The sequence below is a fragment of the Rhineura floridana genome, chromosome 3 (assembly GCF_030035675.1).
Source record: "Rhineura floridana isolate rRhiFlo1 chromosome 3, rRhiFlo1.hap2, whole genome shotgun sequence".
NCBI classification, from domain to species: Eukaryota; Metazoa; Chordata; class Lepidosauria; order Squamata; family Rhineuridae; genus Rhineura; species Rhineura floridana.
The window spans coordinates 191,575,561-191,600,394 of NC_084482.1; the positions used below are offsets into that span (position 1 = coordinate 191,575,561).

Here is a 24,834-nt window from a genome sequence, read left to right on the forward strand (position 1 = left end):
CTGCTGGACAGCCATCTGTCGGTTATGCTTTAAGTTGGAGTCCTGCACAGGGGGTTGAACTCGATGGCCTTACAGGCCCCTTCCAATTCTATGATTCTATAAGAGCACTTAATCATTCTGCATTATTTTCTGCTTGCCCATATAGTTTAAAAATAGCGCTATGCATATGCTTAAAGGCTTCTCCATTTTTCTTTCTCCTTACATTTAAGGGCTGAGCCCTGACCCTCAAAACAAGATTCAAGGCTCCTAGGCTTTGTTTACTCGAAACCCTACTAGGTCTTATAAGCGTGCATAGGATCACAGCCTAATAGCGGAGACAAATCAAGCCCGAACAACGTGGTTGAATTGATGGCAGAAACGTTTACCTTAAGAATAATCCTGCTTCCATCCCATCCCATCCTTGTATTGGCAGAGGCTTTTATGTTATGAATAATCCCGCTCCTGCCCCTTTGTTATATGTGAAGTACAATAGGACTTCCACCATATTCTTGCCTTCCTTCTCCACATCATTGTTAATCTACCTCTGGTTGCTCAAGAGTTAATGGCTGCAGGGCCTCGGGCTGATTCCAGGCTGCGACAGCCCCCACCCGGGTCCGGCCCGCAGTGAAAGCTGGACTCGACGTCCCTCACTTCACCCCTCCCCCAATCAGGCCCAAATCTCAAGGAACGCGCTGCAATAACTTCACGGTGTACTTAAGCTGTACCTACTTGGGAAATATATAATACATACATGAAAGAAATAAAAGACCCAACAACGGTGCGCAGCCTGTGATCCTTTTGTTCTAAGCGTGTCCCCACCCCGGATCTGTTCCACCGGATTTCTCCGCCGTGCTGGCCACGCACGCTCGCCCACCTACTAAAGCTAATCCAGCCCCTTCCGGTGCCGTGTTCATTTCCAGGCCAGGCTACAACCCCCTCCTTGCGGTTTACTTGCTGCTTGTTACCTATATCAGAGAGATTGGCATCCTGAGCTGTAGGCTGAGTGCAGACTGTAATATGTCCCACTAGATAAGAACATAAGAAGAGCCTGCTGGATCAGGCCAGTGGCCCATCTAGTCCAGCATCCTGTTCTCACAGTGGCCAACCAGGTGCCTGGGGAAAGCCCGCAAGCAGGACCCGAGTGCAAGAACACTCTCCCCTCCTGAGGCTTCCAGCGACTGGTTTTCAGAAGCATGCTGCCTCTGACTAGGGTGGCAGAGCACAGCCATCACAGCTAGTAGCCATTGATAGCCCTGTCCTCCATGAATTTGTCTAATCTTCTTTTAAAGCCGTCCAAGCTGGTGGCCATTACTGCATCTTGTGGGAGCAAATTCCATAGTTTAACTATGCGCTGAGTAAAGAAGTACTTCCTTTTGTCTGTCCTGAATCTTCCAACATTCAGCTTCTTTGAATGTCCACAAGTTCTAGTATTATGAGAGAGGGAGAAGAACTTTTCTCTATCCACTTTCTCAATGCCATGCATAATTTTATACACTTCTATCATGTCTCCTCTGACCCGCCTTTTCTCTAAACTAAAAAGCCCCAAATGCTGCAACCTTTCCTCGTAAGGGAGTCGCTCCATCCCCTTGATCATTCTGGTTGCCCTCTTCTGAACCTTTTCCAACTCTATAATATCCTTTTTGAGATGAGGCGACCAGAACTGTACACAGTATTCCAAATGCGGCCGCACCGTAGATTTATACAACGGCATTATGATATCGGCTGTTTTATTTTCAATACCTTTCCTAATTATCGCTAGCATGGAATTTGCCTTTTTCACAGCTGCCGCACACTGGGTTGACATTTTCATCGTGCTGTCCACTACAACCCCGAGGTCTCTCTCCTGGTCGGTCACCGCCAGTTCAGACCCCATGAGCATATATGTGAAATTCAGATTTTTTGCTCCAATATGCATAATTTTACACTTGTTTATATTGAACTGCATTTGCCATTTTTCTGCCCATTCACTCAGTTTGGAGAGGTCTTTTTGGAGCTCTTCGCAATCCCTTTTTGTTTTAACAACCCTGAACAATTTAGTGTCGTCAGCAAACTTGGCCACTTCACTGCTCACTCCTAATTCTAGGTCATTAATGAACAAGTTGAAAAGTACAGGTCCCAATACCGATCCTTGAGGGACTCCACTTTCTACAGTCCTCCATTGGGAGAACTGTCCGTTTATTCCTACTCTCTGCTTTCTGCTTCTTAACCAATTCCTTATCCACAAGAGGACCTCTCCTCTTATTCCATGACTGCTAAGCTTCCTCAGAAGCCTTTGGTGAGGTACCTTGTCAAATGCTTTTTGAAAGTCTAAGTACACTATGTCCACTGGATCACCTCTATCTATATGCTTGTTGACACTCTCAGAGAATTCTAATAGGTTACTGAGACAGGACTTTCCCTTGCAGAAGCCATGCTGGCTCTGCTTCAGCAAGGCTTGTTCTTCTATGTGCTTAGTTAATCTAGCTTTAATAATACTTTCTACCAGTTTTCCAGGGATAGAAGTTAAGCTAACTGGCCTGTAATTTCCGGGATCCCCTCTGGATCCCTTTTTGAAGATTGGCGTTACATTTGCCACTTTCCAGTCCTCAGGCACGGAGGAGGACCCGAGGGACAAGTTACATATTTTAGTTAGCAGATCAGCAATTTCACGTTTGAGTTCTTTGAGAACTCTCGGGTGGATGCCATCCGGGCCCGGTGATTTGTCAGTTTTTATATTGTCCATTAAGCTTAGAACTTCCTCTCTCGTTACCACTATTTGTCTCAGTTCCTCAGAATCCCTTCCTGCAAATGTTAGTTCAGGTTCAGGGATCTGCCCTATATCTTCCACTGTGAAGACAGATGCAAAGAATTCATTTAGCTTCTCTGCAATCTCCTTATCGTTCTTTAGTACACCTTTGACTCCCTTATCATCCAAGGGTCCAGTCGTCTCCCTAGATGGTCTCCTGCTTTGAATGTATTTATAGAATTTTTTGTTGTTGGTTTTTATGTTCTTAGCAATGTGCTCCTCAAATTCTTTTTTAGCATCCCTTATTGTCTTCTTGCATTTCTTTTGCCAGAGTTTGTGTTCTTTTTTATTTTCTTCATTCGGACAAGACTTCCATTTTCTGAAGGAAGACTTTTTGCCTCTAAGAGCTTCCTTGACTTTGCTGTATCTGTATCTGTATTGAATTTGAAATGGATTTTTATCTATGGAATTGTTTTTAATTGGTTTTATATATGGAACTGTTTTTATTGTGAAATCACTTTGACATATTTTATGGGAAGCTATTCATAAATAATTTTAAGGTTTGTAATGCCATAGGCCATACTACCCTGATCTCAGAAGCTAAGCAGGGTCAAGCCTGGTTAGTACTTGCATGGGAGACCACGTGGGAATACCGGGTGCCTAGGCTTAGAGGAAGGCAATGATAAACCACCTCTGAATACCTCTTACCATGAAAACCCTATGAATATATCCAAAAGATTCATAGGGTTGCCATAAGTCATAATTGACTTGAAGGCATATAACAGCAAATGGCCATAAATGCAATAAGTGCACCAAAAGGGTATTTTTTTGCTCCCCCCCCAAGGACCAGCATGGTTACCTGGTGTTCCCCACCCTCTGACCCCAGTTGTGAACTTTAGTTCTAAATCAGGACTTTATTTACCGCTCATGTTAATTTTGTTTTAATAGGTGGTCCTGGGCACCTGTCAAAGTTGGTCTGCAGGGGTTGGGGTTGGGGGTCTGCTTCAGCACATTCCCCACAGTACCCAGCACGATTGGACCTTGCCCCCAGCATCAGCTGATGTCACCCAGTAATGTAATCCAGTTCATGGACAGGTGAACTTGGTTTGGGGGAAATATGGATCCCCTGGTGAGCCAAGATTAGATTGCAGGACAGAGGCTGCTGACTCCTGGCATAGGAGATGTAAGTCAGTCATGATCCAATTCACAAAAATGATTGGAATAATTAAACTACTATAATTTTCTTGAAGTGCTTCACCTTTGTCCTGCCCAAATATCCAAAGCAGCCAGGGAAGGAATTATGTGGACTATCTTACCTAGCTGACTGATCTTTCCTGTTGAGAAAAACACTTGCTATTCACCACCAACATAACAACATGTATTGGAAAAGCGGCTGGCTGTTTCATGCCGGTACTCCAATTGGGCAGGACCTCCAAAGCAACTCCACCCTTTCTTGGGTTAGTATTTTTTAAATTAGCTTTGGGAGACGAACCACTTTATTTACATTTATCAGTTTTGTTTCCTTTTAGGAAGCTGCTTTATACCTAGTCAGACCATTGGTCTATCTAGCTCAATATTGTCTAAACTGACTGGCAATGGCATTCCATGGTTTCAGATGGGACATTCCCAGCCCTTCCTGGAGATGCTGAGGATTGACCTGGTGGGTGCCCGGGCCTGCGCCTCCAGGCGGCCGCGGGTGATCTCTGTCGCCGGGCTGCTATTACGTCGGCGTTTTTGGAGTGGATGAGGTGGTTGAGCAAGAACGTGGAGTGACAGATCAGGGTGCTGCCTGCCTGCCCCCTTGTGGCTTGTACACAAGAGAAAGGAGAAAGAGTGCCATTAATACGCCAGCTCTGACTGCCTTGGAAGAACTGGACTGTGCAGGGAGGTGGTCAATAACGGATTTAGATAACTTTGCGTGGATTGTTGGGGGGGTGAGGGATTCTGTTGAGGCCCAGGCGGGAGGGGGTCATGTGCAGAGCGGAGAGGGTCCCTGTAGGGAGGGTGGGAAGCCACGACATTAAGAGGCTAGGCGGCAGATGCTGGAGAGGCGTGAGGGGCAGGCCAGGCCAGTATCGGGGAACAAGGGATAGATGCATAATATCCATCCCCTGTTCCAGGCCTGCCCACAACCAGAAGATAACTGGGGGATGTACAGCTCCATCCAATCTTCGACTGCTGTTGTGTAATGCCAGGTCTGTAGTACAGAAAACATCCCTCATCCATGACATGATCGTGGATGAGAACGCAGACCTGATGTGCATTACGGAGACCTGGCTGGATGAGGCCTCAGCTCCTGTGCTTGAGGCCATGTGTCCAGCCGGTTTCCAGTACGCACAGCAGCCAAGGATTGGTAGGCGGGGAGGGGGAGTGGCAGTTATCTATCGGGGTCCTTGATTTTTGCCAGACCCCCTCTCCACGAGACCAAGTTGTTGATTGCATGTACTGGAGGTTGGGCCCTAAGGGCAGTTTAGGGATTCTCCTTGTGTACCGCCCACCCCGCTGCACAGCTGACTCCCTGACCGAGGTGCTGGAGGTTGTCTCGGACGTGCAGGTTCTTTCCCCTAACCTGTTGGTTTTGGGGGACTTTAACCTGCATGCCGAGACGGATCTCATAGGAGCCCCTCGGGATTTCATGGAAACCATGACTTCCTGGGAACTGCACCTTAGTAATTTTGGGCCCACCCATGTAGCCGGTCATGCTCTCGACCTTGTATTTGTCTCGGGAGGGGGAGGCAGTGCTCTGAAAATGGGGGCTATTTCTTCGAACCCCGTGTCATGGTCAGATCACTATCTGGTGAACATGGACCTCTTATTGCCACACACCCTCCGCAGGGGACAGGGACCTATTAGGATGGTCCGCCCCAGACGCCTGATGGAGCCAGAAGGATTCCTGACTGCGCTGGGAGATTTGGAGCTGTCTGAAGGTCGCCCGGTCGAAACCCTGGTGACAGAGTGGAATAGGGAGATCACCAGGGCAATAGACCGGGTGGCTCCGAAACGTCCTCTCCCCCTGAATAGAACTCAAACCGCACCTTGGTATACACCACGTCTGCGGGGTTTGAGGCAGGAGGTGAGACGACTAGAACGCCGGTGGCGGAAATCTCACTCCGAAGACGATCGGACACTGGTTAGAGCAGCAATAGTGGCCTACCAAGTGGCAACAAAGAGAGCAAAGAGAGCTTTCTTTGCTGCCTCTATTGCATCCGCAGAATGTTGTCCCAGGAGATTGTTCCAAGTGGTCCGTAGCCTGGTCGGTCCAGTTGCGCAGGAACCCATGGAGCACTCTAAAGCCTCCTGTGATGCATTTGCAAAACATTTTGCTGATAAAATCGATCGCCTGAAGAGCTCGATTCCGTACGCCGTGGATACAGGAAGCAGGCCAGAGACGGCCAGTTGCTATCCGGTCCGGTGGGATCGGTTTCAGCCTCTTCCCTCTGAGGAAGTGGACAAGGCGCTCTCTACTGTGAGACCGACCACCTGTTTGTTTGACCCTTGCCCTACGTGGCTCATTGTGGGCTGCAAAGAGAGACTGAGTGCAGGGATCAAGGCGGTGGTAAATGCTTCCTTGGAAGAGGGTGCATTGCCATCTGCCCTCAAGGAGGCGGTAATAAAGCCCATCTTGAAAAAGCCCTCCTTGGATCCCCAAGATCTGAACAACTTTCGCCCAGTCTCTAATCTACCATTCTTGGGCAAGCGGATTGAACGTGTGGTGGCCAAACAGTTACAGACACACTTGGAGGAAGCAGATTATTTAGATCCATTCCAATCGGGCTTCAGGACTGGTCATGGAACTGAAACAGCCTTGGTCGCTCTGGTGGATGATTTGAGGAGGGCGTTGGATAGGGGAGAATACTCATTCCTCGTCCTCCTGGATCTCTCAGTGGCTTTCGATACCGTTGACCACGGTATCCTGTTGGATCACCTGGAGGGAATGGGAATTGGAGGCACCGTTCTACGGTGGTTCCGTTCCTATCTCTCTGACAGGCACCAACGGGTAGCACTGGGAGAGGAGGTTTCAGACCCTTGGCCTCTTAATTGTGGTGTGCCACAGGGTTCTATCCTCTCTCCCATGCTATTTAACATCTATGTAAAGCCGCTGGGGGCCATCATCAGGAGATTTGGGTTGCAGTGCCACCAATATGCGGATGACACTCAGCTCTATCTCTCGTTTAAGTCCTCACTGGAGTTGGCTGTGGATACTATTTCCAAGTGCCTGGAGTCCGTAAGTGAATGGATGGGAGGAAACAGGCTGAAACTGAACCCCAACAAGACCGAGGTACTACTTGTGGGAGACAAGAGAAGATTAGGAGACATTGACCTGGTGTTGAATGGGGTAAGATTGCCCCTAAAGGACCAGGTTCGCAGCCTCGGGGTCATTCTTGACTCCCAGCTGTCCATGGAGGCTCAGGTGTCAGCAGTGAGCTGGGCAGCTTGGTATCAATTACATCTGATACAGAGGCTGCGACCCTACCTTCCGGTCCATCTGCTCCCGCGGGTGGTGCATGCCCTGGTCTCCTCTCGCTTAGACTACTGTAATGCGCTCTATGCTGGGCTACCCTTGAAGACGGTTCGGAAATTACAACTGGTACAGAATGCGGCGGCACGGTTGATCAAGAACGTCCGCCGCCGGGATCATATCACTCCAGTGCTAGAAGATCTACACTGGTTACCAGTTGTCTACCGAGCCCAATTCAAGGTGTTGGTGTTAACCTTTAAAGCCCTATATGGTTTAGGTCCAGTTTATCTAAAGGAGCGCCTCCAGCATCACCAAATATGCCGCCTGACGAGATCAGCCTCACAAGACCTTCTCTCGGTCCCACCAGTGAAAACAGCTAGGCTGGTGCGGACCAGAGAGAGGGCATTCTCGATTGTGGCCCCCACCCTCTGGAACTCTCTCCCATATGACCTTCGCCATGCCCCCTCCCTGGTAGGTTTTCGCCAAGGATTAAAAACGTGGCTGTTTCAGCGGGCATACAGGATTCCTAGGAAATTTTAGTTTTATATAACGTACAGATGTGGGTGGGCTGATTAACTGAACTGATGTTATAATTGTTATAATTGTATTTATATGTGGTATCTTATTTTAATCTATGTACGCCGCCTAGAGTGGCCGTTCCTTCGGCCAGATAGGCGGCCTAAAAATAAAATTTTATTATTATTATTATTATTATTATTACCTGTGACCTTCCGCATGCAAAGCAGATGCTCTACCACTGAGCTACAGCTCTTCCATGAAAGCATATTTCCATCTTGTGGGAACACAGGAAGGTGCCTTATAACCAGGTCAGGCTATTTGTGCATTTAGCCCAGCATTGCCTCCACTACTCTGATTGGCAGAAGCTGTCCAGGGTCTCTGGCAGAAGTGGGCCTTTTCCATTACCTCCTATCTGATTCTTTTAACAGGAACTGCCAGCGGGATTGCATCTTGAACATTCTTCATACAAAGTAAGAGCTCTGCCACTGAGTTATGGTTCCTCTCTATATGAAAAATAATGCCAAACCATAGTTCTGTTTCCCCATTTTTTCCAAAACACAGGACAGAGACAAGATGAAACCTTTTTATTTGAAAAAAGGAAGTCAGCTGGTAGTGGCCCACCAGGATCTGTAATTAGCCTAGCTTCTTAACATCAAGAATACTTATGATGAGGCCAAACGCTAGTGCAACACTGTAAACCTTCAAAAAATTTCTTCTTTGTCTCTCTCCACTGCCAGCTTGTGTGACCTTTATACACCCTCCATATATTTGCTGCGATACCCTAGATTAATTGGAGTCAATTCACTGTGATAACTCATTGTCCACATGATTATTCCAGGATATGGATAGCTCCATACAAGCTGGGTTTGCCAGGGCAAGAGAGGAAACATAGTTCTAACATTGGGCTTCCAAAGTAGAGTCAGTTTGCTCAAGTAATTTGGAGCATGCAATGCAGACACTGGAGGTACCAACTCAGCTGCTCAATCAGGAGCTCCAAAAATAAAAGTACAGACAATGTTTAGCCTGGAGAAGAGACAAGAGACAATATGGTAACTACAAATATTTTAAGGGCTGCCACAAAGACAATGGACCAAATTTATTTTCTGTTGCTCCAGAGCAGAGATAGGGCTGAGTTCCTCCAGCACCGTGGGTCACTTTGACAAATGGACGGGGCTGCCCACCAGTCAATCACCTGACATCACCACACTGCCAAGTCACCCAACATCAGAGGAAAGAACTGGGAGGGCACTCAAAAGTGTCCTCCCTATTCTTTCTTTGCAACCTAGCTTGAATTTAAGTCAGGCACAGAGGAAAATTCTTGCCAAGAGTGAGGCTTGCAGCACCGACTACAAACCCTACTTTCCACATGGACTTGGGAGCTCCCAATTTGACACTCCTGAATGCAGCCAATGCCAGCAGGGCTTGCATTTGATACCAAATTTAAAGGTCAACAAATGCAAGTTCCACTTGCCAAGGAACAATTGGGAGTGTGCTTTAAGTCTCCCCAACTATTCCTTTGCAGCTTTGTATTCACCTGCAAAGTGGGACCTGATGTCATACGATTTTGGGTGTGAGGCAGGTCTGGGCCCTTGCAAGTTGGAGGTTCCCCATGCCTCCTCCAGAGGGCAAGATCCAAATCAATTAGTGAAAATTACAAGACAAAGAATACAGCCTAAACATTAGGAAGACCTTTCTGACAGTATGAGCTGTTTGACAGTGGGTCAGACAGGCTGTCTTGGAAGATGGTGGACTCTCCTTTGCCAGAGATGTTTAAACAATATTCCGACTACCAACCTAAATAAATCCTCATCCAAAGAGGCAACAGTCTCATAATTCTCCTTCATGACTTCTCTGTAAAGGGCATTTTGCTGAGGCCACTCCTCAGTGAAGTCATACTATATATCTTAAGGTCATGCAAGGCTGTGATGACCTGGCCAATACCCTGCACGAACCAAGAGTGCATCTAAAACATATCTCAGAATCTCGAGACAAACCAATGTGAAAAGGATTCCCTGAAGGTCAGGGATAGGGAACCTGTAGTCCTCCAGATGTTACTGGACTGCAGCTCCCATCATTTCTGAACATTAGACACACTAGTCAGGGCCGATGGGAGTTGGAGCCTAAGGACATCTGGATGGCTGCAGATGTTCTCCATCCCTACTGTAAGTGAAACTATTGACCTACAGGGGCTTCATCACATGCAAGACCTTCTATAACTCCAAAGAGTTTGGGATAGCATTTCCTTCCCTTTCCCTTATGTAATGATGCTCTTTTTTGTCTGGAGTGACTTTCCCCAAACCATCACTGGATGTTACAATGTTAACAGTATGCGGGTGATAGGAGAAAGAGAAGATGATAGTGCATCTCCGGACCTGAGATCAGGGGAATGGGATAGGCAAAAATGTGCTCCCCAATTCAGAGTTCTCTCTTAGAGTACGCACACAACAGGAGGACAATCTGTAAGGAAAAGGGCATGCATGAACTCACCATGCTCACCCATCCACTGCATCTCATTATACTAATAGTAACAATGAGAAACAGAGCAGGCTCATACTGCTCAATTACACTGATTATAACTTGTTCAATAACAACAACTAAAAAGGCGACAAGAGTCCCCAGAGGGTTCAACTTTTGGATTTTCCCCTTGGGTGATCATCTTAAGCTACACATGAAAAAGACAGCTGCACCAATAATTATGTCGATGCATGGGGGGCATAAAAGGACCTAGATAAATACAATACTAATTTATACACTTTTAAAATGCAATATTATAAAATTGCATATTCCTAAAATGACTACACCCGTATTACTAAACTATATCTAACAAATTACCCACTACTCAACCACAATGCATGCATATATTATGGTTGAGTAGTGTAGAATTTGTTAGATATAGTTTGGTAATATGGGTGTTGTGTTTGAGTATATAATTTTGCAATCTTGCATTTTAAGCATGTATGAATTTGTATTGTATTTTTATAGATCCTTTATAAAGACATTTTTTGCATTGGGAACATAACCGTTGGTGCAGCTGTCTTTTCCATGTTTAGTCTTTTACTTTGGCTGTTTTTCAACTTGTTTTATCTGTTTTTTAATGTCAAGCTCTTTTCAATCCACCCTCATTTCAGGCCCCAGAAGACTACTGCATGAGTTTCTGGCCTAAGGCTTTACTTGAGCATGTGATGTGGCTCACCTGCCCAGGCTGGATTAGCATCTCTGCAAATGGCTCCAGAAATTCAGGCCAGTGGAAGGTTGGTGTTGCTGTTTGGGTGGCTGGAGGCTTCTTGTTCTGAGATTTTGGCCCTCTGCCTCTTGTAAGCTGCACCATCGTTTGCCTTTTTCCACCTAGCAGGTGGATGGTCACCGATCCTGGCTCCTGGAGGACCAAAGCAGACGTCAGGTTACTGCCACTGATTCCTTTTCATCTCTGCTTCCCTGGCCCTCTCCCTTGAACACTGTCATAGTTTCAAAGCGACTTTGTGTTGTGCTGTGTAGACTGGTCACAAACTCCACTAGCCCTTGAAACATGTTGGGGCTCTTTGATGGGGGTTTGCCATGTTCCTGCAACGTTCGTTCAAAGGCACCACAAAACTGCACACAATCAATCACTTTTTGCAGGATCTCCCAGTTTTTCTTGACTTCTGTGTTGTGATTTACAAGAAAGCAACTCACAGCTTTCTTCATTCAGCCATCTTCTATATCATCAGACTCTCTAAGCATGAGCAGATTCAGACAGTTAACCAAGTGTTTTAGAGGTCTTGTGGTTTTTACTTTGTCAGTAGAATGCTTCAGGTCCGTCACACCAGCCAACGTCCAGCCTGCCTCACCATCGAAAATCAGACCCAGAAAGCAAAACAAGGCATTTTTCAAAGGACAGCCATAAAGCCAGCGTCCTCTTGTGGCACACAGGGAAAACCTTCAAGTAGAAATCTTCCCTCTTTCCATCGCAGCATGCTCAATATCAATATTAGGCTGATGAGGTCCTAATCTTTTCCCTTTTAGTTTTTTCCTCCAAGGTCCATTGATGGTACACTTTGTACTGCAGGTACTGCCCTGTACTCATCTTGATTTTCCTTCAGAAGGCTGGATGCGTATAGTCTGCATACGAAGCGAGAGATGGGTTGGAAGAGTCTGCAACGGGCAGTTAGTTACAAGGGGAGATCCCCAGCTTCAGATACAAAAATTGAAACTGCATGTCCAGCTATAGTGGGGGGGAGCTGGTTTCAGTTGGTGGGCCAGATCCTGATCTCCTTACGACTTGCACAGACCATTTGGACAGGTGTGTGGGGCTGCTCATCTGTTAGTCATCTGATGTCACCATGATTGCCTGCATGGTTTGATTTTGGGCAAATGCTCAGGGATTTGCAGACCAACAGCTGAAAAGCAAGTTCTGCTTTTGGCAGAGACCTGCATCATAGCATGCCCCACATCTGATGTCAGGTGGCTGTGGCCTTTGATATTACTAATCTATATATACATGGTTGTTGTAAGGATTACACAGATAAGTGAAGGGCTTTGAACACCTGGGAGGAGGGCTATATAAATGGTAATCCCTGTTCTAATTTTGTTGAAAATCACTAGGACATATCCATGACCACAAAACATCCAAACAGGGGTACTCATGTCTGCTTGTAGGCTTTTTACCAATAAAAATGCAAAAAGTATTTTGAGGGCTGCCTTGCTGGCAGTTTTAACTACACAACACAGACTAAATCATGAAATCTCTGGTTCTAATTTCACCGGAGACCTTGATCTGATTAGGTTGCTTTACGACAACATAAGACCTGTAAATGGATTCTCAGTCCTCTTGTTAATACCAGCCTATCTTACAAGGCTGCTGTAGGAATTACAGAAGTCATGTAAGTGAAACCCTTTGAAGACTTCCAGAAAGTGCTGTTTTAATACTAAAACGCTGCAGCCATACAACTTGGCAAGAAGTCCAATTCAATGCAGTGGGTCTTCTGTCCCCACAGTAAACAGGCACAGGCTAGGACTGCAAGAAACACTGGTTTACACAGTTGAAGCCTCTGCATGTTAACTCAGAAGTCAATTCCAGTGTTTAGTGGGGCTTATTCCCAGAGAAGTGTGCACAGGACTGCTGCTTTATAGCGCAATGGTAACCGTGTCTACTCAGAAGTAAGTCCTATTGAGTTCAATGGGGCTTACTCCTAGATAAATTGGATTAGGATTGCAGCCTCAGGAAGGAGACACCAGAAAGGATGGTTTGGAGTAAAAGTGCCATGCGGTTTGTATCCATATTTTCCTATTTTTCTTCCCCCATGGGCAGGAAAATGTGCCTTGTGAAATAAATGCATCGTACTATTATCAGCTATGTTCTTCCACTACAGCAAGTTGCAGATACAAAGGGCTTACTTACTGAGAGCCTTTGGCTTTCCAAGAGTTAACGGGCACTGCTTAGAAGCATTTCCCCCACTGGAGCTTGAGTCCAGGGCTACCGTCGTCCCAATGCAGTCCTAATGAAGACTTCTGATTGTCACTTTAATTCCAAATGCTATGTACTAGAACCCAGGGTCATCCAACAAAGCTGAATGTTGGAAGTTTCAGGGTAGAGAGACAAAAAGAAGGCCTTGTTCACACAGAATAAACTATGGAATTCACTGCCACAAGATGCAGTGATGGCTGCCAATGTAAACAGCTGTAAAAGTGGATTAACCAAATTCATGAGGTAAGGCTCTCAGTGTCTACTAGTTGTGATGGCTATATGATACCTCCAGTGTTGGAGGCAGTTTGCATCAGAATAGCAGTTGCTGGGCATCATGAGTGAAAATGGCCATTATGCTCATGTCTCATGGGGACTTTCCAGTGGTATCTGGTTGGCCACTATGGGAACAGGATGCTGGACTAGATGGGCCTTTGGCCTGATCCAGCATGGCCATTCTGATGTTCTTATCACAACTTACTAATAAATTTTATCTTGAGCTTTTGAGTATGAGGCTGCCTTTTGTGTTGCTATAGCACAGGGGATGGGGAAGCTCTGACCCTCTAGATCAGCCTTTCCCAACCAGTGTGCCTCCAGATGTTGTTGGACCACAACTCCCATCTTTCCTGATCATTGGCAATGCTGGCTGTGGCTGATGGGAGTTGTGGTCCAACATCTGGAGGCACACTGGTTGGGAAAGGCTGCTCCAGATGTTTGTTGTTGTTGTTGTTATGTGCCTTCAAGTCGATTACGACTTATGGCGACCCTATGAATCAGTAACCTCCAAGAGCGTCTGTCATGAACCACTCTGTTCAGATCTTGTAAGTTCAGGTCTGTGGCTTCCTTTATGGAATCAATCCATCTCTTGTTTGGCCTTCTTCTTTTTCTACTCCTTTCTATTTTTTCCAGCATTATTGTCTTTTCTAGTGAATCAGGTCTTCTCATGATGTGTCCAAAGTATGATAACCTCAGTTTCATCATTTTAGCTTCTAGTGACAGTTCTGGTTTAATTTGTTCTAACACCCAATTATTTGTCTTTTTTGCAGTCCATAGTATGTGCAAAGCTCTGGGGATAATGCTAGTTGGAATTCAGTAACATCTGACAGGACAAACTTTCCCCATATTTGATATAGAGACACAACATAACTACACTATCAGCTGAAATACTGTGATGGAAGGATCTGAGCTGCACATCAATAATCTAGGCTTTGTGGGATATGCAATTTGTCCTTTAGGAATTTGGTCCATCCAGAGGAGGACAGAAGGAAAAGGAAGGCTTACTTGCTCCAGTTTTTTATGTCCCAGAACACAAACACTCCCTCAATTAATGTAGCTCAGTACAAAGATATTTTATTAGCACAAAACATTTTGCCAGAGCATCATCAGCCCATATTGGAGAGAAAGTGAGACGAAGGACAAAATTTCACATTTGTAGCACAAATTTCCATCCTTCCCCATCATAGAATAGTAGAGTTGGAAGGGGCCTACCAGGCCATCGAGTCCAACCCCCTGCTCAATGCAGGAATCCAAATCAAAGCATTCCCTCTATCACTTGTGCATGATCAGATGATGGTTGTATCATCACTTTCTGTAATCTTAACAGCAGACATGAACAACATCATTACTGTGTATTTCTTGTCTGGTGTCTTAGTACATATTGGGGGTTTGTGGAAGAGTAAAGAATTGTTTCAGAAAGCAAAGACCCAGCTGCAACAAAAATGCACTAGACCAGCCTTTCCCAACCTTTGGGTCCTCAGATGTTGGAATACAACTCCCATCAGCCCCAGCCAGCAAAGCCAATTATTAGGAATGATGGGAATTGTAGTTCAGCAGCCTCTGGGGACGCAAACGTTGGGAAAGGCTGCCTGACTAGACCATTCAATAGGACATTATATGTCATTTCTGGTGAAATGCTTTCCCCCCCACTTTGGATCAAGGTAGCCAATTTGGTGCCCTCCAAATGTTTTGGACTACAACTCCCATCAACCAACAGCCAATAGTCAGGGATGACAGGAGTTGCATTTCAAAATGTCTGTAGGGCACCATGTTGGTTACCCCTGCTTGGAACATTACCCCTTTAAAGGAACAGCAGCAGACACAGGGCATAAAAGGGAAGAGTAGATGAGAAAGCTGGAAGAAACTGTGATTGCTGGAGAGGATTCATGTGATTTCACAGATGCAAAACATTGCCACCCTAATTAAGCACTCTCCCCACCACACACACTCTCAACTACCCAATTACAACTTGAGGATCCACAATTTTTAAACTCAAGGTGTATGGACACTGAAAAATGACATTCAAAGGGAGACTGCAACAAGAACAAATGTTTGTAACGCATAACCTTAGGAGAAGAGCATATGTATAAGCTAAACAGAATTTCCAGAAGTGCTATTGTTATAGTGTATAGTTAGACAGGTGGAAACACCAAGACACTTTCAGCTATGTTCAGCAACTGTGGCAGATTCTCTGGTGACCAATATGCTGGAAGCTGCCATAGAAGGGTGTGGTTTCATCCAAGGCCATGATCCAGTGGCTGAGATCAGCAAATGCAGCTTGGGTCTTGCACTGTAGGACAAAGAATGGCTTATGCTGGTAGATCTTTGACTTCCATAGCTGACAGTGGGTCACACCTAGGATGCATGATCTGAATTGGGCCAAGGTGCTTAGCGATTCTAAATGTTTGGGGCTTACAAAGAAAGTACTAAATTTGAGTGCCTCATACTGACAATTCAAATCTGACCTATACTTCCATTCCCTCCCGGTGCCATATAAAATATGGTTTGAGCTCAGACTGAAGCCTTCTCCCAACCTTCAGAGTCAAGTATTTATTGGGCTTTCCTCTTTTGTAAGTCCTCTAAGAGCTGGTTGAAATTGATAAAAAAAAAACCCATGATACACACTTCTTGAGGATGTGCTATTTCAGAATGCATGTGGGAGAAATCTCATTTCTGAATTGTCCAGTACATTAGAACCCCCTTCCATATGAGTCACTTAGCACATCAGGGAAGACAATAGGCTAAAGCCTCTATTCCTGAAACACTAGCTGTCCACACATAAGCATTTTTTAAAAAAACATAGTTGTGCACTCAGTCTTGTAAATTCCCAAGTTCAGTCTGAAGTGGTACAGTCATGTGAGGACCATTCCTTGAGGTTTTTTTCCCTGTTGAAATGAGCTGGCTTTAAGAAAATTGGGTAACTATCAAGAGCTTTTTCTACAGTCAGTGCTAGCATGTTTATTAAGTTTTTCTCCTGTGTGCATTTTCTGATGTTTAAGGAGACTGATGGAATTGCAGAAGCTTTTTCCACAGTCTATGCACTTATATTTTCCCTCTCCCACATGGGTTTTCTCATGAGCAGTAATGTTTGATCGCTGACTGAATCTTTTCCCACAGTCTAGGCACTCGTATGGTTTCTCCCCCGTGTGAGTTCTCTCATGTATTATGAAGCTTTCTCTTCGATTGAAGCTTTTCCCACAGTCTGTGCATTTATATGGCTTCTCTCCTGTGTGGATTCTCGCATGCTCTTTCAGGAGTGAACGATAATTGAAGCTTTTCCCGCAGATGGAACATGCAAATGGCTTCTCTCCTGTATGGGTTCTCTCATGTTCAATAAGGTGGGATCTCCGACTGAAGTTCTTACCACACTCTGAGCATGTGTGTGGCTTCTCGCCTGTGTGAATTCTCTGGTGTCTAGTAAGGTGTGATCTTCGGCTGAAACTCTGCCCACACTCCAAGCAGTTATATGGTTTCTCTCCTGTGTGGATTCTCTCATGGACCAAATGTGCTGAGGCATGGTTGAAGATTTTCCCACAATATGAGCATCTGTATGGCTTTTTTCCTGCCTGGACATTCAAGTTTTTTAGAGGGTCGGAACTCTGGCTGGAGCTGTTCCCACTGTCTGCAACTGACTTTTTTCTCTGACCTGCTTCAAGTCCCTCACATAAAGTGCTTCCATTTAAACTTTGCTTCCCTTCACAAAGAAAAGCTTTTTTTGCTGTCTGCTCCAGGAGGCTTCCCTGGTGTCTCTCTGGGGCCTGCTGGCTTCCTGACACGTCTTCTGTCTCAAGAAAGTGGAAGACCTTCCTTCCAGCTGCCAGTTGATTTCCAGCCATCTCTCCCATCTGAGGAAATAGGAAGACACTCCCTTTAGCCCTTTCCAGCGACATCCTGTTGTGCTCCATTTGCTCTGGTCTTTCTAGTTGGAGAGTCTCCTCCTCAGTTTCACTCGCTGGACCACTGCCTGCTGGAATAAACAGACAATCACGACGTGAATTTCTGGGGAGGGACAGCAGCACAATGACAAACGCACGTATTTGCAAGTAGAAGGTCCCAGTTGGTATTCGGAATCATATGGCCTTTGACAGTGGTTTGTCTAATTCTCTTTTAAAGCCACCCAAGCTGGTGGCCATCATATTGTATCTCATAGAAAACTCATAAGAACATAAAAAAAGCCTGCCGGATCAGGCCAATAGCCCATCTAATCCAGCATCCTGTTCTCACAGTGGCCAACCAGATTCCTATGGGAAGCCTGCAAGCAGGACCTGAACACAAGAGCACTGTCCCCTCCTGCAGTTTCCAGCAACTGGTATTCAGAAGCATACTGCCTCTGATTGTGGAGGCAGAGCATAGCCATAATGGCAAGTAGCCACTGATAGCCTTATCCTCCATGATTTGTCTAGATAAAGCCATCGAGGTTGGTGGCCATCACTGTGTCCTGTGGGAGCGAATTCCAGAGCTAAATTATGCACGGTGTGAAGAAGTACTTTCTTTTGTGAGTTCCGAATCTTCCAACTCTATAAGGTCCTGTTGCAGATTCCAGCCCGCTTCTGCACAGCTTTTAATCAGATATCTGACTGCCATAGTCCCTAAAACACAGAAAGCCCCAAGAACTCACATAAATTCAGGGTGGATAGATCTGCTGTCAGAAAGGACTGCCTTAATCTCATGGTATTGTCTCAACTTCATTTATACATGTAGATCTGTCATTCTCCTTCACTGAACCCTCTTTATTTTATTTAAAAATATTTTTATAAATAGGCAATATGGATATAAAAGCAAAATAAAGAAATTGTGCAGTAGTTCCACCAAGTTCTTCCCTCTCTATTTGTCTAACTACATGTTGTTTTGTAAGAGCTGAACCCATCTACACTGCAGTTAGCTTGGCCATAGGCAGGGGGCGCTGCGAACTACAGCCATGCTGGGCTCAAGGCTGGGGGGGGGGAGATGGGCAGCCTAGTCAACCAGAGGGTGGGTGGCGGCCAAGGCTGCGGGGGGGGGGGAAGGAAGGCAGCCAAGCAGACAGCACGAGAGGGAGTGGGTGGCAGCCACAGCTTGGGGGGCGGGAGGAAGGTGGGTGGCCAAACAGACAGAGGGAGAGCAAGCAGGCAGTGGCCAAGGCCGGGGGGGGGGGGGAAGAAAGTGGGAGAATGAGTGGGCGGTGTGGGCAGTGGCCTGGGAGACCTGTGGAGCCGCTTCCTGGGAGGCCTTGGCATTGCTAGAGTATCTGCATGGCATGCAAAAAGCCCCAGGTTCAATCCCTGGCATTTCCAGATGAGACTGAGAATGTTTCCTGCCTGAAATCCTGGAGAGCTGCTGCCAGTCAGTATAGACAACACTGAGTTACATGGACCAATTGGTCTGACTCAGTATAAAGCAACTTCCGATGTTTCTTATTTCAGCTTAAGTGTATGTGGTTATGAACCATGAGTACTAGGATTCCCTATGATATGCCATAGGCCTTCAGAAGATACCAGAACAGAGCTTCACTTGTTGCCCAGTTTCTCTTAGTTCAGGGCAGGGGAAACTGTGGCCCTCCAAATTTGTTGGAAGTTGTACCCCACAATCCCAGACCATTGGCCATGCTGGCTGGGGCTGAAGGGAGTCCAACAGTATCTGGGTAGCCACAGGCTCCCCCTCGCTGCCTTAATTGTTTCCTAAGTAAGCTGCAATTATTCTAGTTCTTCCGTTACATGCACTCTGACAACTAGGCTGACTATTCTGCTAGCAAGATGGCCCTCAGTACATCCTCTTCCTCACAACACCCAACTAGATTCCTAATGGTAGGTCTGATTGCACCTAGGTATAAAAAATCCTCGTCACAATTAAAGACCTTTGGATGCGGCCTCCATGATGGCCATGGATCAATCCCAACTAATTGGCATGAGATATATTGTAGACATCCACATACTTATTTAAAAATCCCACACTGATCTGGAATTGGAGTCCAATAACCCAGGTCAGTTATGATGTGGGGTTGGGCCCTTGCTTTCTGAAAGGAGCAGAGACTAACGCCTTCCTGGTTCCTCACCAGAGTGGTAGTTGCTTAATACAGCATCACAGGTACTTATAATCTGTTGGATCTCCCTAGAGGATTTACTGCCCGGCTTTAATGGCCTTGTTGATCCTGGAATCGTAGGCTGACCAGCATTGTTGTCCCAGGCACCCTCTCATTGGTCTTATCAATATTACTCCCTGCTCCAGGATTAGACAAACATCCAGAAGGCCCCAGACTGGCAATAGTCCAACCTTGGCTTAAAATGTCAATTCCCCAACCAGTAGCATTCTATTTCTAACCCTCTGTGTTTTGGAAAATAGGGGTAGAAAACTTAAGTCATTCTGCACCCTATCAGTATATACCATTATAGTTTTCAGTTGAAGTATTACGGCAGGGGTGGAGATCCTGTGGCCCTACAGATGTTTCTGGACTCCAGCTCCCATCATCCATGGCCATTGGCTATCCCAGCTGTGGCTGATGGGAGATGGAGTACAACAATATCTGGGACAGCCAAAGCCCTTTATTTGTGACTGTGCCTATGGGCTTGGTCATGGAGATCAATGGGGTACAATGTCACCTGTTGATCTTGTCAGAGCTTTCAACAGCCTTGCATAACATTGATTATATATGCAGTGGGCTCAGATGTAAGGTAGGTGCCATGGGTGACTGTTGAGTGGCTCTGTTTTGGAGGTCCCAAAGTGTGCCGATGGGAAGGGTTACCCACCTTCTTACAGGGTCCCAGAGAGTTCTGACTTACCTCCCTCCTTCCCCAAAAAATTTTACAACCCATGACCCAGGCACACAGTAAATCCTTACCCAGCAAGCTGGTTATCCTTTCATCCTCTTGCATGGCCACCACATACAGCTGCATCTTCAAGGGGTCTACCTTAGAGAAATTAACAGCCACTTTTTCAAAGGGCCCTGGCACCTGAATCAAAAGGAGAAACATAGTTCAGGTCACAGCGACAGGTTTGGGGAGGCAAATGGCCCCAGGTCCAAATCAATTCCTATCACGTTCTCCCCACAGAAGCCCCTGGTCCAGCTGACAGCTTTACTGCACTCAAATAGACTGGATTTCCCACTTCAACCTAGTAAGTCATCTAGGAGAGGAGAGAAATACAACCCCCACCACCACCATGGGCATTCATAAATTGTTCCTAGACAGATTCTATATGCATATCTAGATTCTGCATTCTACAGCCCTAGCCACTTTCATTAGTTAAGGGACAGGAAACCTGTGTCTCTCTAGATGTTGTTGGACTACAGCTCCCTGACCATTGGCCACAGCGGCTGGGGCTGCTGGGAGTTGGAGTCCAACAACATATGTAGAGCCACGGGTTCCCCACCTTTGCATTAGGTTTTCTAGATTTTTTTTAAAAAAACAAAACCTCTCACCTGCTGGTCCCATCTCTCGTTGTCTTGCAGCTTCCAGGAGAAAATCTCTGCCAGGGTCACTGCCCGAGCACAGGTCTCCGGTCCCCGCTTCCTAACCCAGATCTGCATTTCGTGCGGCAATATGGCCAGGAACTGCTCCAAGACCAGCAACTCCAGGATCTGCTCCTTTGTGTGTTTCTCTGGCTGCAGCCATCGATAGCAAAGGTCCTGGAGCTGACTACAAACTTCTCGGGGTCCCTCAGCCTCCAGGTAGCAGAAGTGTCTGAATTGCCGACGCCATAACTCCAGTCCTGCGGTGTCCTCGTCCACCAGCTCTTCCTTCAATTGCTCAATGGAGCCCAGGCTCTTATAGGCCTGAGTGGCTATTCCACTGAGGTCTGAGAGAGTCTGGGTCTTCCTCTCTTCTCTAGGCCAGTGGATGCCATCAGCTATTCTCTTGAAAGAAGTCTGAAAAGGTTTAGTATGGTCCCATCGGGTAGGCACCAGTAGCTTTCTCCGAGACTTCATTGCCTTCTGGAAATCCTGTTGTTGGGATTCCCTGTGCTGTTGTAACTTTCTGTCAGCTGTCCGGCTAGCCTCTTGAGGAACTGCTTCATCAGGTACCTGCTGAGCCTTCTGTGGAACCTCCTCACCTGGCATCTGTTTAGTACCTAACAAAATGGCCTCATCTGGTGTCTGCTTAGTTTCTTGTGGACCTGCCTCAGTTGGAACCGCCTTGGCAGTCCCATCCTGAAAAAGAGGACAGTTTCCTCCTCCTCCCAACCTCTTCTCTGTTTTGGTTCCTGTCGGTTCCTGTTCTTCCATTTGATTTCCTCTCTGCTCTCCTGGAGCTGCAAATGAAATGCAGTTTCCAATAAATGAAAAGAGGTGCACACTAGGCAAAAATACCCATCAACCAGGATTTGAGTAGAAAATGAACTGTTCCCTCAAAATGTCAGCACAGCCACTGTCACAATGGCCAACCGAGTATTAGGGACGTTATAGAAATGATCAAGTATATGTAACTTGACTGCACTCAAATAAAATACTGCGGACGGTTTTAGTCATCTCAAAAAGGACATAGCATAGGAATATAGGAAGCTGCTTTCTGCTCAGTCAGACCTATTGTCTATACGGGGTGGCTAACTTTTGGCCTGGCAAATGTTGAACAACCGAAAAGACAACTGTACACGTGGACATCACCAAATGGTCAATATACGAATCAAATTGAATTTGTAGCAGAAGATGGAGAAGTTCCATACTTTCTGCAAAAACAAGACCAGGAGCAGACTGTGGTACAGATCACGAACTGGTCATATCAAAAATCAGAGTAAAGCTAAAGAAGACCAACAAAGCAAACATAATGCCAAAATACAATTTAAATAACATCCCAGAAGCATATAAAGATCAAATAAGGAACAGGTTTGAGGCTTTAAACTTAGTTGACAGAGAACCAGAAGAACTGTGGAATGAAGTCAGAGACATTATCTGGGAAGAATGCAAAAAGACAATACCTCTAGTTAAAAAGAGAGAAAGACCTCAATGGATGACTGATGAAACTCTTAAAATGTTTAAAGAGAGAAGGAAAGCAAAAGCAAAAGGAGATAGAAACACGGTCAGAACCCTAAATGCAGCAATACAGCGACTAGTACGTAGGGACAAAGAGAACTATTACAATAGTTACTGTATAGAAATAGAAGAGGACACCAAAAAGGGTAGAACAAGAGCCCTGTTCCAAAAGATCATTAGAGAAATGAAAGGGAAATTTAAACCAAGAGTAGGGATGTTGAATAATCAACAGGGGAACACACTGACTGACCGAGGTGAAATAAAAGGAAGATGGAAGCAATACACTGAAGAACTCAATCAAACAGATGCCAGGATGACAGATTCATTCACGGAGGAACCGTATGATGAAGAACCAGAAATTTTAGAATGCGAGGTGAAAGCTGCTCTTAAAATACTTGGAAGAAACAATTCACCAGGAATAGATGGCATACCAATAGAGTTGCTACAAGCTACTGAGACTGAATCAGTCCAATTTTTGACTAAAATCTGTCAAGAAATATGGAAAACTAAACAATGGCCCACAGACTGGAAGCGTTCCATATACATCCCAATTCCAAAGAAAGAGAATCCCAGGGAATGCAGTAATTATTGAACTATTGCCTTAATATCCCATGCAAGTAAAGTAACACTCAAGATTCTACAACAAAGGCTCTTACCATATATGGAGCAAGAAATGCCAGACGTCCAAGTTGGATTTAGAAAGGGAAGAGGTACCAGAGATCATATCGCAAACATATGTTGGATAATGGAATGGAGCAAGGAATTTCAGAAGAAAATCAGCATGTGCTTTATAGATTACAGCAAAGCCTTTGACTGTGTAGATCATGAAAAACTATGGAATGCTTTAAAAGAAATGGGGGTGCCACAGCATCTGATTGTCCTGATGCGCAACCTATACTCTGCACAAGAGGCTACTGTAAGGACAGAATATGCAGAAACCGATTGGTTCCCCATCGGAAAGGCTGTGAGACAGGGGTGTATTTTATCACTCTGTTTGTTTAATCTGTATGCAGAACATATGATACGGAAAGCGGGATTGGACCAAGATGAAGGAGGTGTGAAAATTGGAGGGAGAAATATCAATAATTTAAGATATGCAGACGATACCATACCACTAGCAGAAACCAGTAATGATTTGAAATGACTGCTGATGAAAGTTCAAGAGGAAAGCACAAAAGCAGGACTACAGCTGAACGGCAAAAAGACTAAAGTAATGACAACAGAAGATTTATGCAACTTTACAGTTGACAATGAGGACACTGAACTTGTCAAGGATTATCAATACCTTGGCACAGTTATAAACCAAAATGGAGACAATAGTCAAGAAATCAGAAGAAGGCTAGGACTGGGGAGGACAGCTGTGAGAGAACTACAAAAGGTCCTCAAATGTAAAGATGTATCACTGAACACTAAAGTCAGGATCATTCAGACCATGGTATTTCCGATCGCTATGTATGGATGTAAAAGTTGGACAGTGAAAAAAGCGGATAAGGGAAAAATCAACTCATCTGAAATGTGGTGTTGGAGAAGAGCTTTGTGGATACCATGGACTGCAAAAAAGACAAATAATTGGGTGTTAGAACAAATTAAACCAGAACTATCACTAGAAGCTAAAATGATGAAACTGAGTTGATCATGCTTTGGACACATAATGAGAAGACAGGATTCATTAGAAAAGAGAATAATGCTTGGAAAAACAGAAGGAAGTAGAAAAAGAGGAAGGCCAAACAAGAGATGGATTGATTCCATAAAGGAAACCACAGACCTGAACTTACAAGATCTGAACAGGGTGGTTCATGACAGATGCTATTGGAGGTCACTGATTCATAGGGTGATACGTCATTGCATTTGAGGACCTTTTCTAGTTGTCTGATAGCTGCCCTCACCAGTCCTAGCCTTCTTCTGATTTCTTGATTATTGTCTCCATTTTGGTTAATGACTGTGCCAAGGTATTGATAATCCTTGACAAGTTCAATGTCCTCATTTTCACCTTTGAAGTTACATAAATGTTCTGTTGTCATTACTTTAGTCTTCTTGACATTCAGCTGTAGTTCTGCTTTTGTGATTTCCTCTTTAACTTTTATCAGCATTCGTTTCAAATCATTACTGGCTTCTGCTAGTAGTATAGTATCATCCGCATAAATTACTGATATCTCTCCCTCCAATTTAGAGTCAGAGGCTGACTCTATTCCAAAAGGGCATCATCATCTGTCCTTAGCATGAAACTCCCTTTTCCATTTCAAAGTTGTTCTGCATCAAGGGTGGAGAATTTGTGGTCATCCAGATGTTGCACTCCAACTCCCATCAGCCAGCATGGAAGTTACTGTTCAACAACATCTAGAGGAACACAGTTCCCCATCCTTGCACTACATGTATATCTCCATCCTAATTCAGGTTTTAGTAGTTTCAGCATCAGTAATGTTTTCCTTACATAACAACGATGATGATAATTTTTTATTTAAAATGAAAAATAATTTTCTTCCTTAGGACTTATA

General features: G+C 45.2%; 1 protein-coding gene across 1 annotated transcript in view; it reads right to left on the minus strand.

The window, feature by feature from the left end:
• The window catches only part of LOC133378825 (zinc finger protein 568-like), a 39,825-nt gene that overhangs the window by 14,007 nt on the left and 984 nt on the right, over nt 1-24,834 (minus strand). The window contains exons 2-5 of the mRNA XM_061613441.1: nt 20,792-21,621; nt 20,213-20,324; nt 16,325-17,365; nt 731-944 (exon numbers count right to left, since the gene is read on the minus strand). Coding sequence (XP_061469425.1) covers nt 731-944; nt 16,325-17,365; nt 20,213-20,324; nt 20,792-21,595 — 2,171 coding nt within the window. The 5' untranslated portion in view covers nt 21,596-21,621. The remainder of the gene's footprint in view (nt 1-730; nt 945-16,324; nt 17,366-20,212; nt 20,325-20,791; nt 21,622-24,834) is intronic.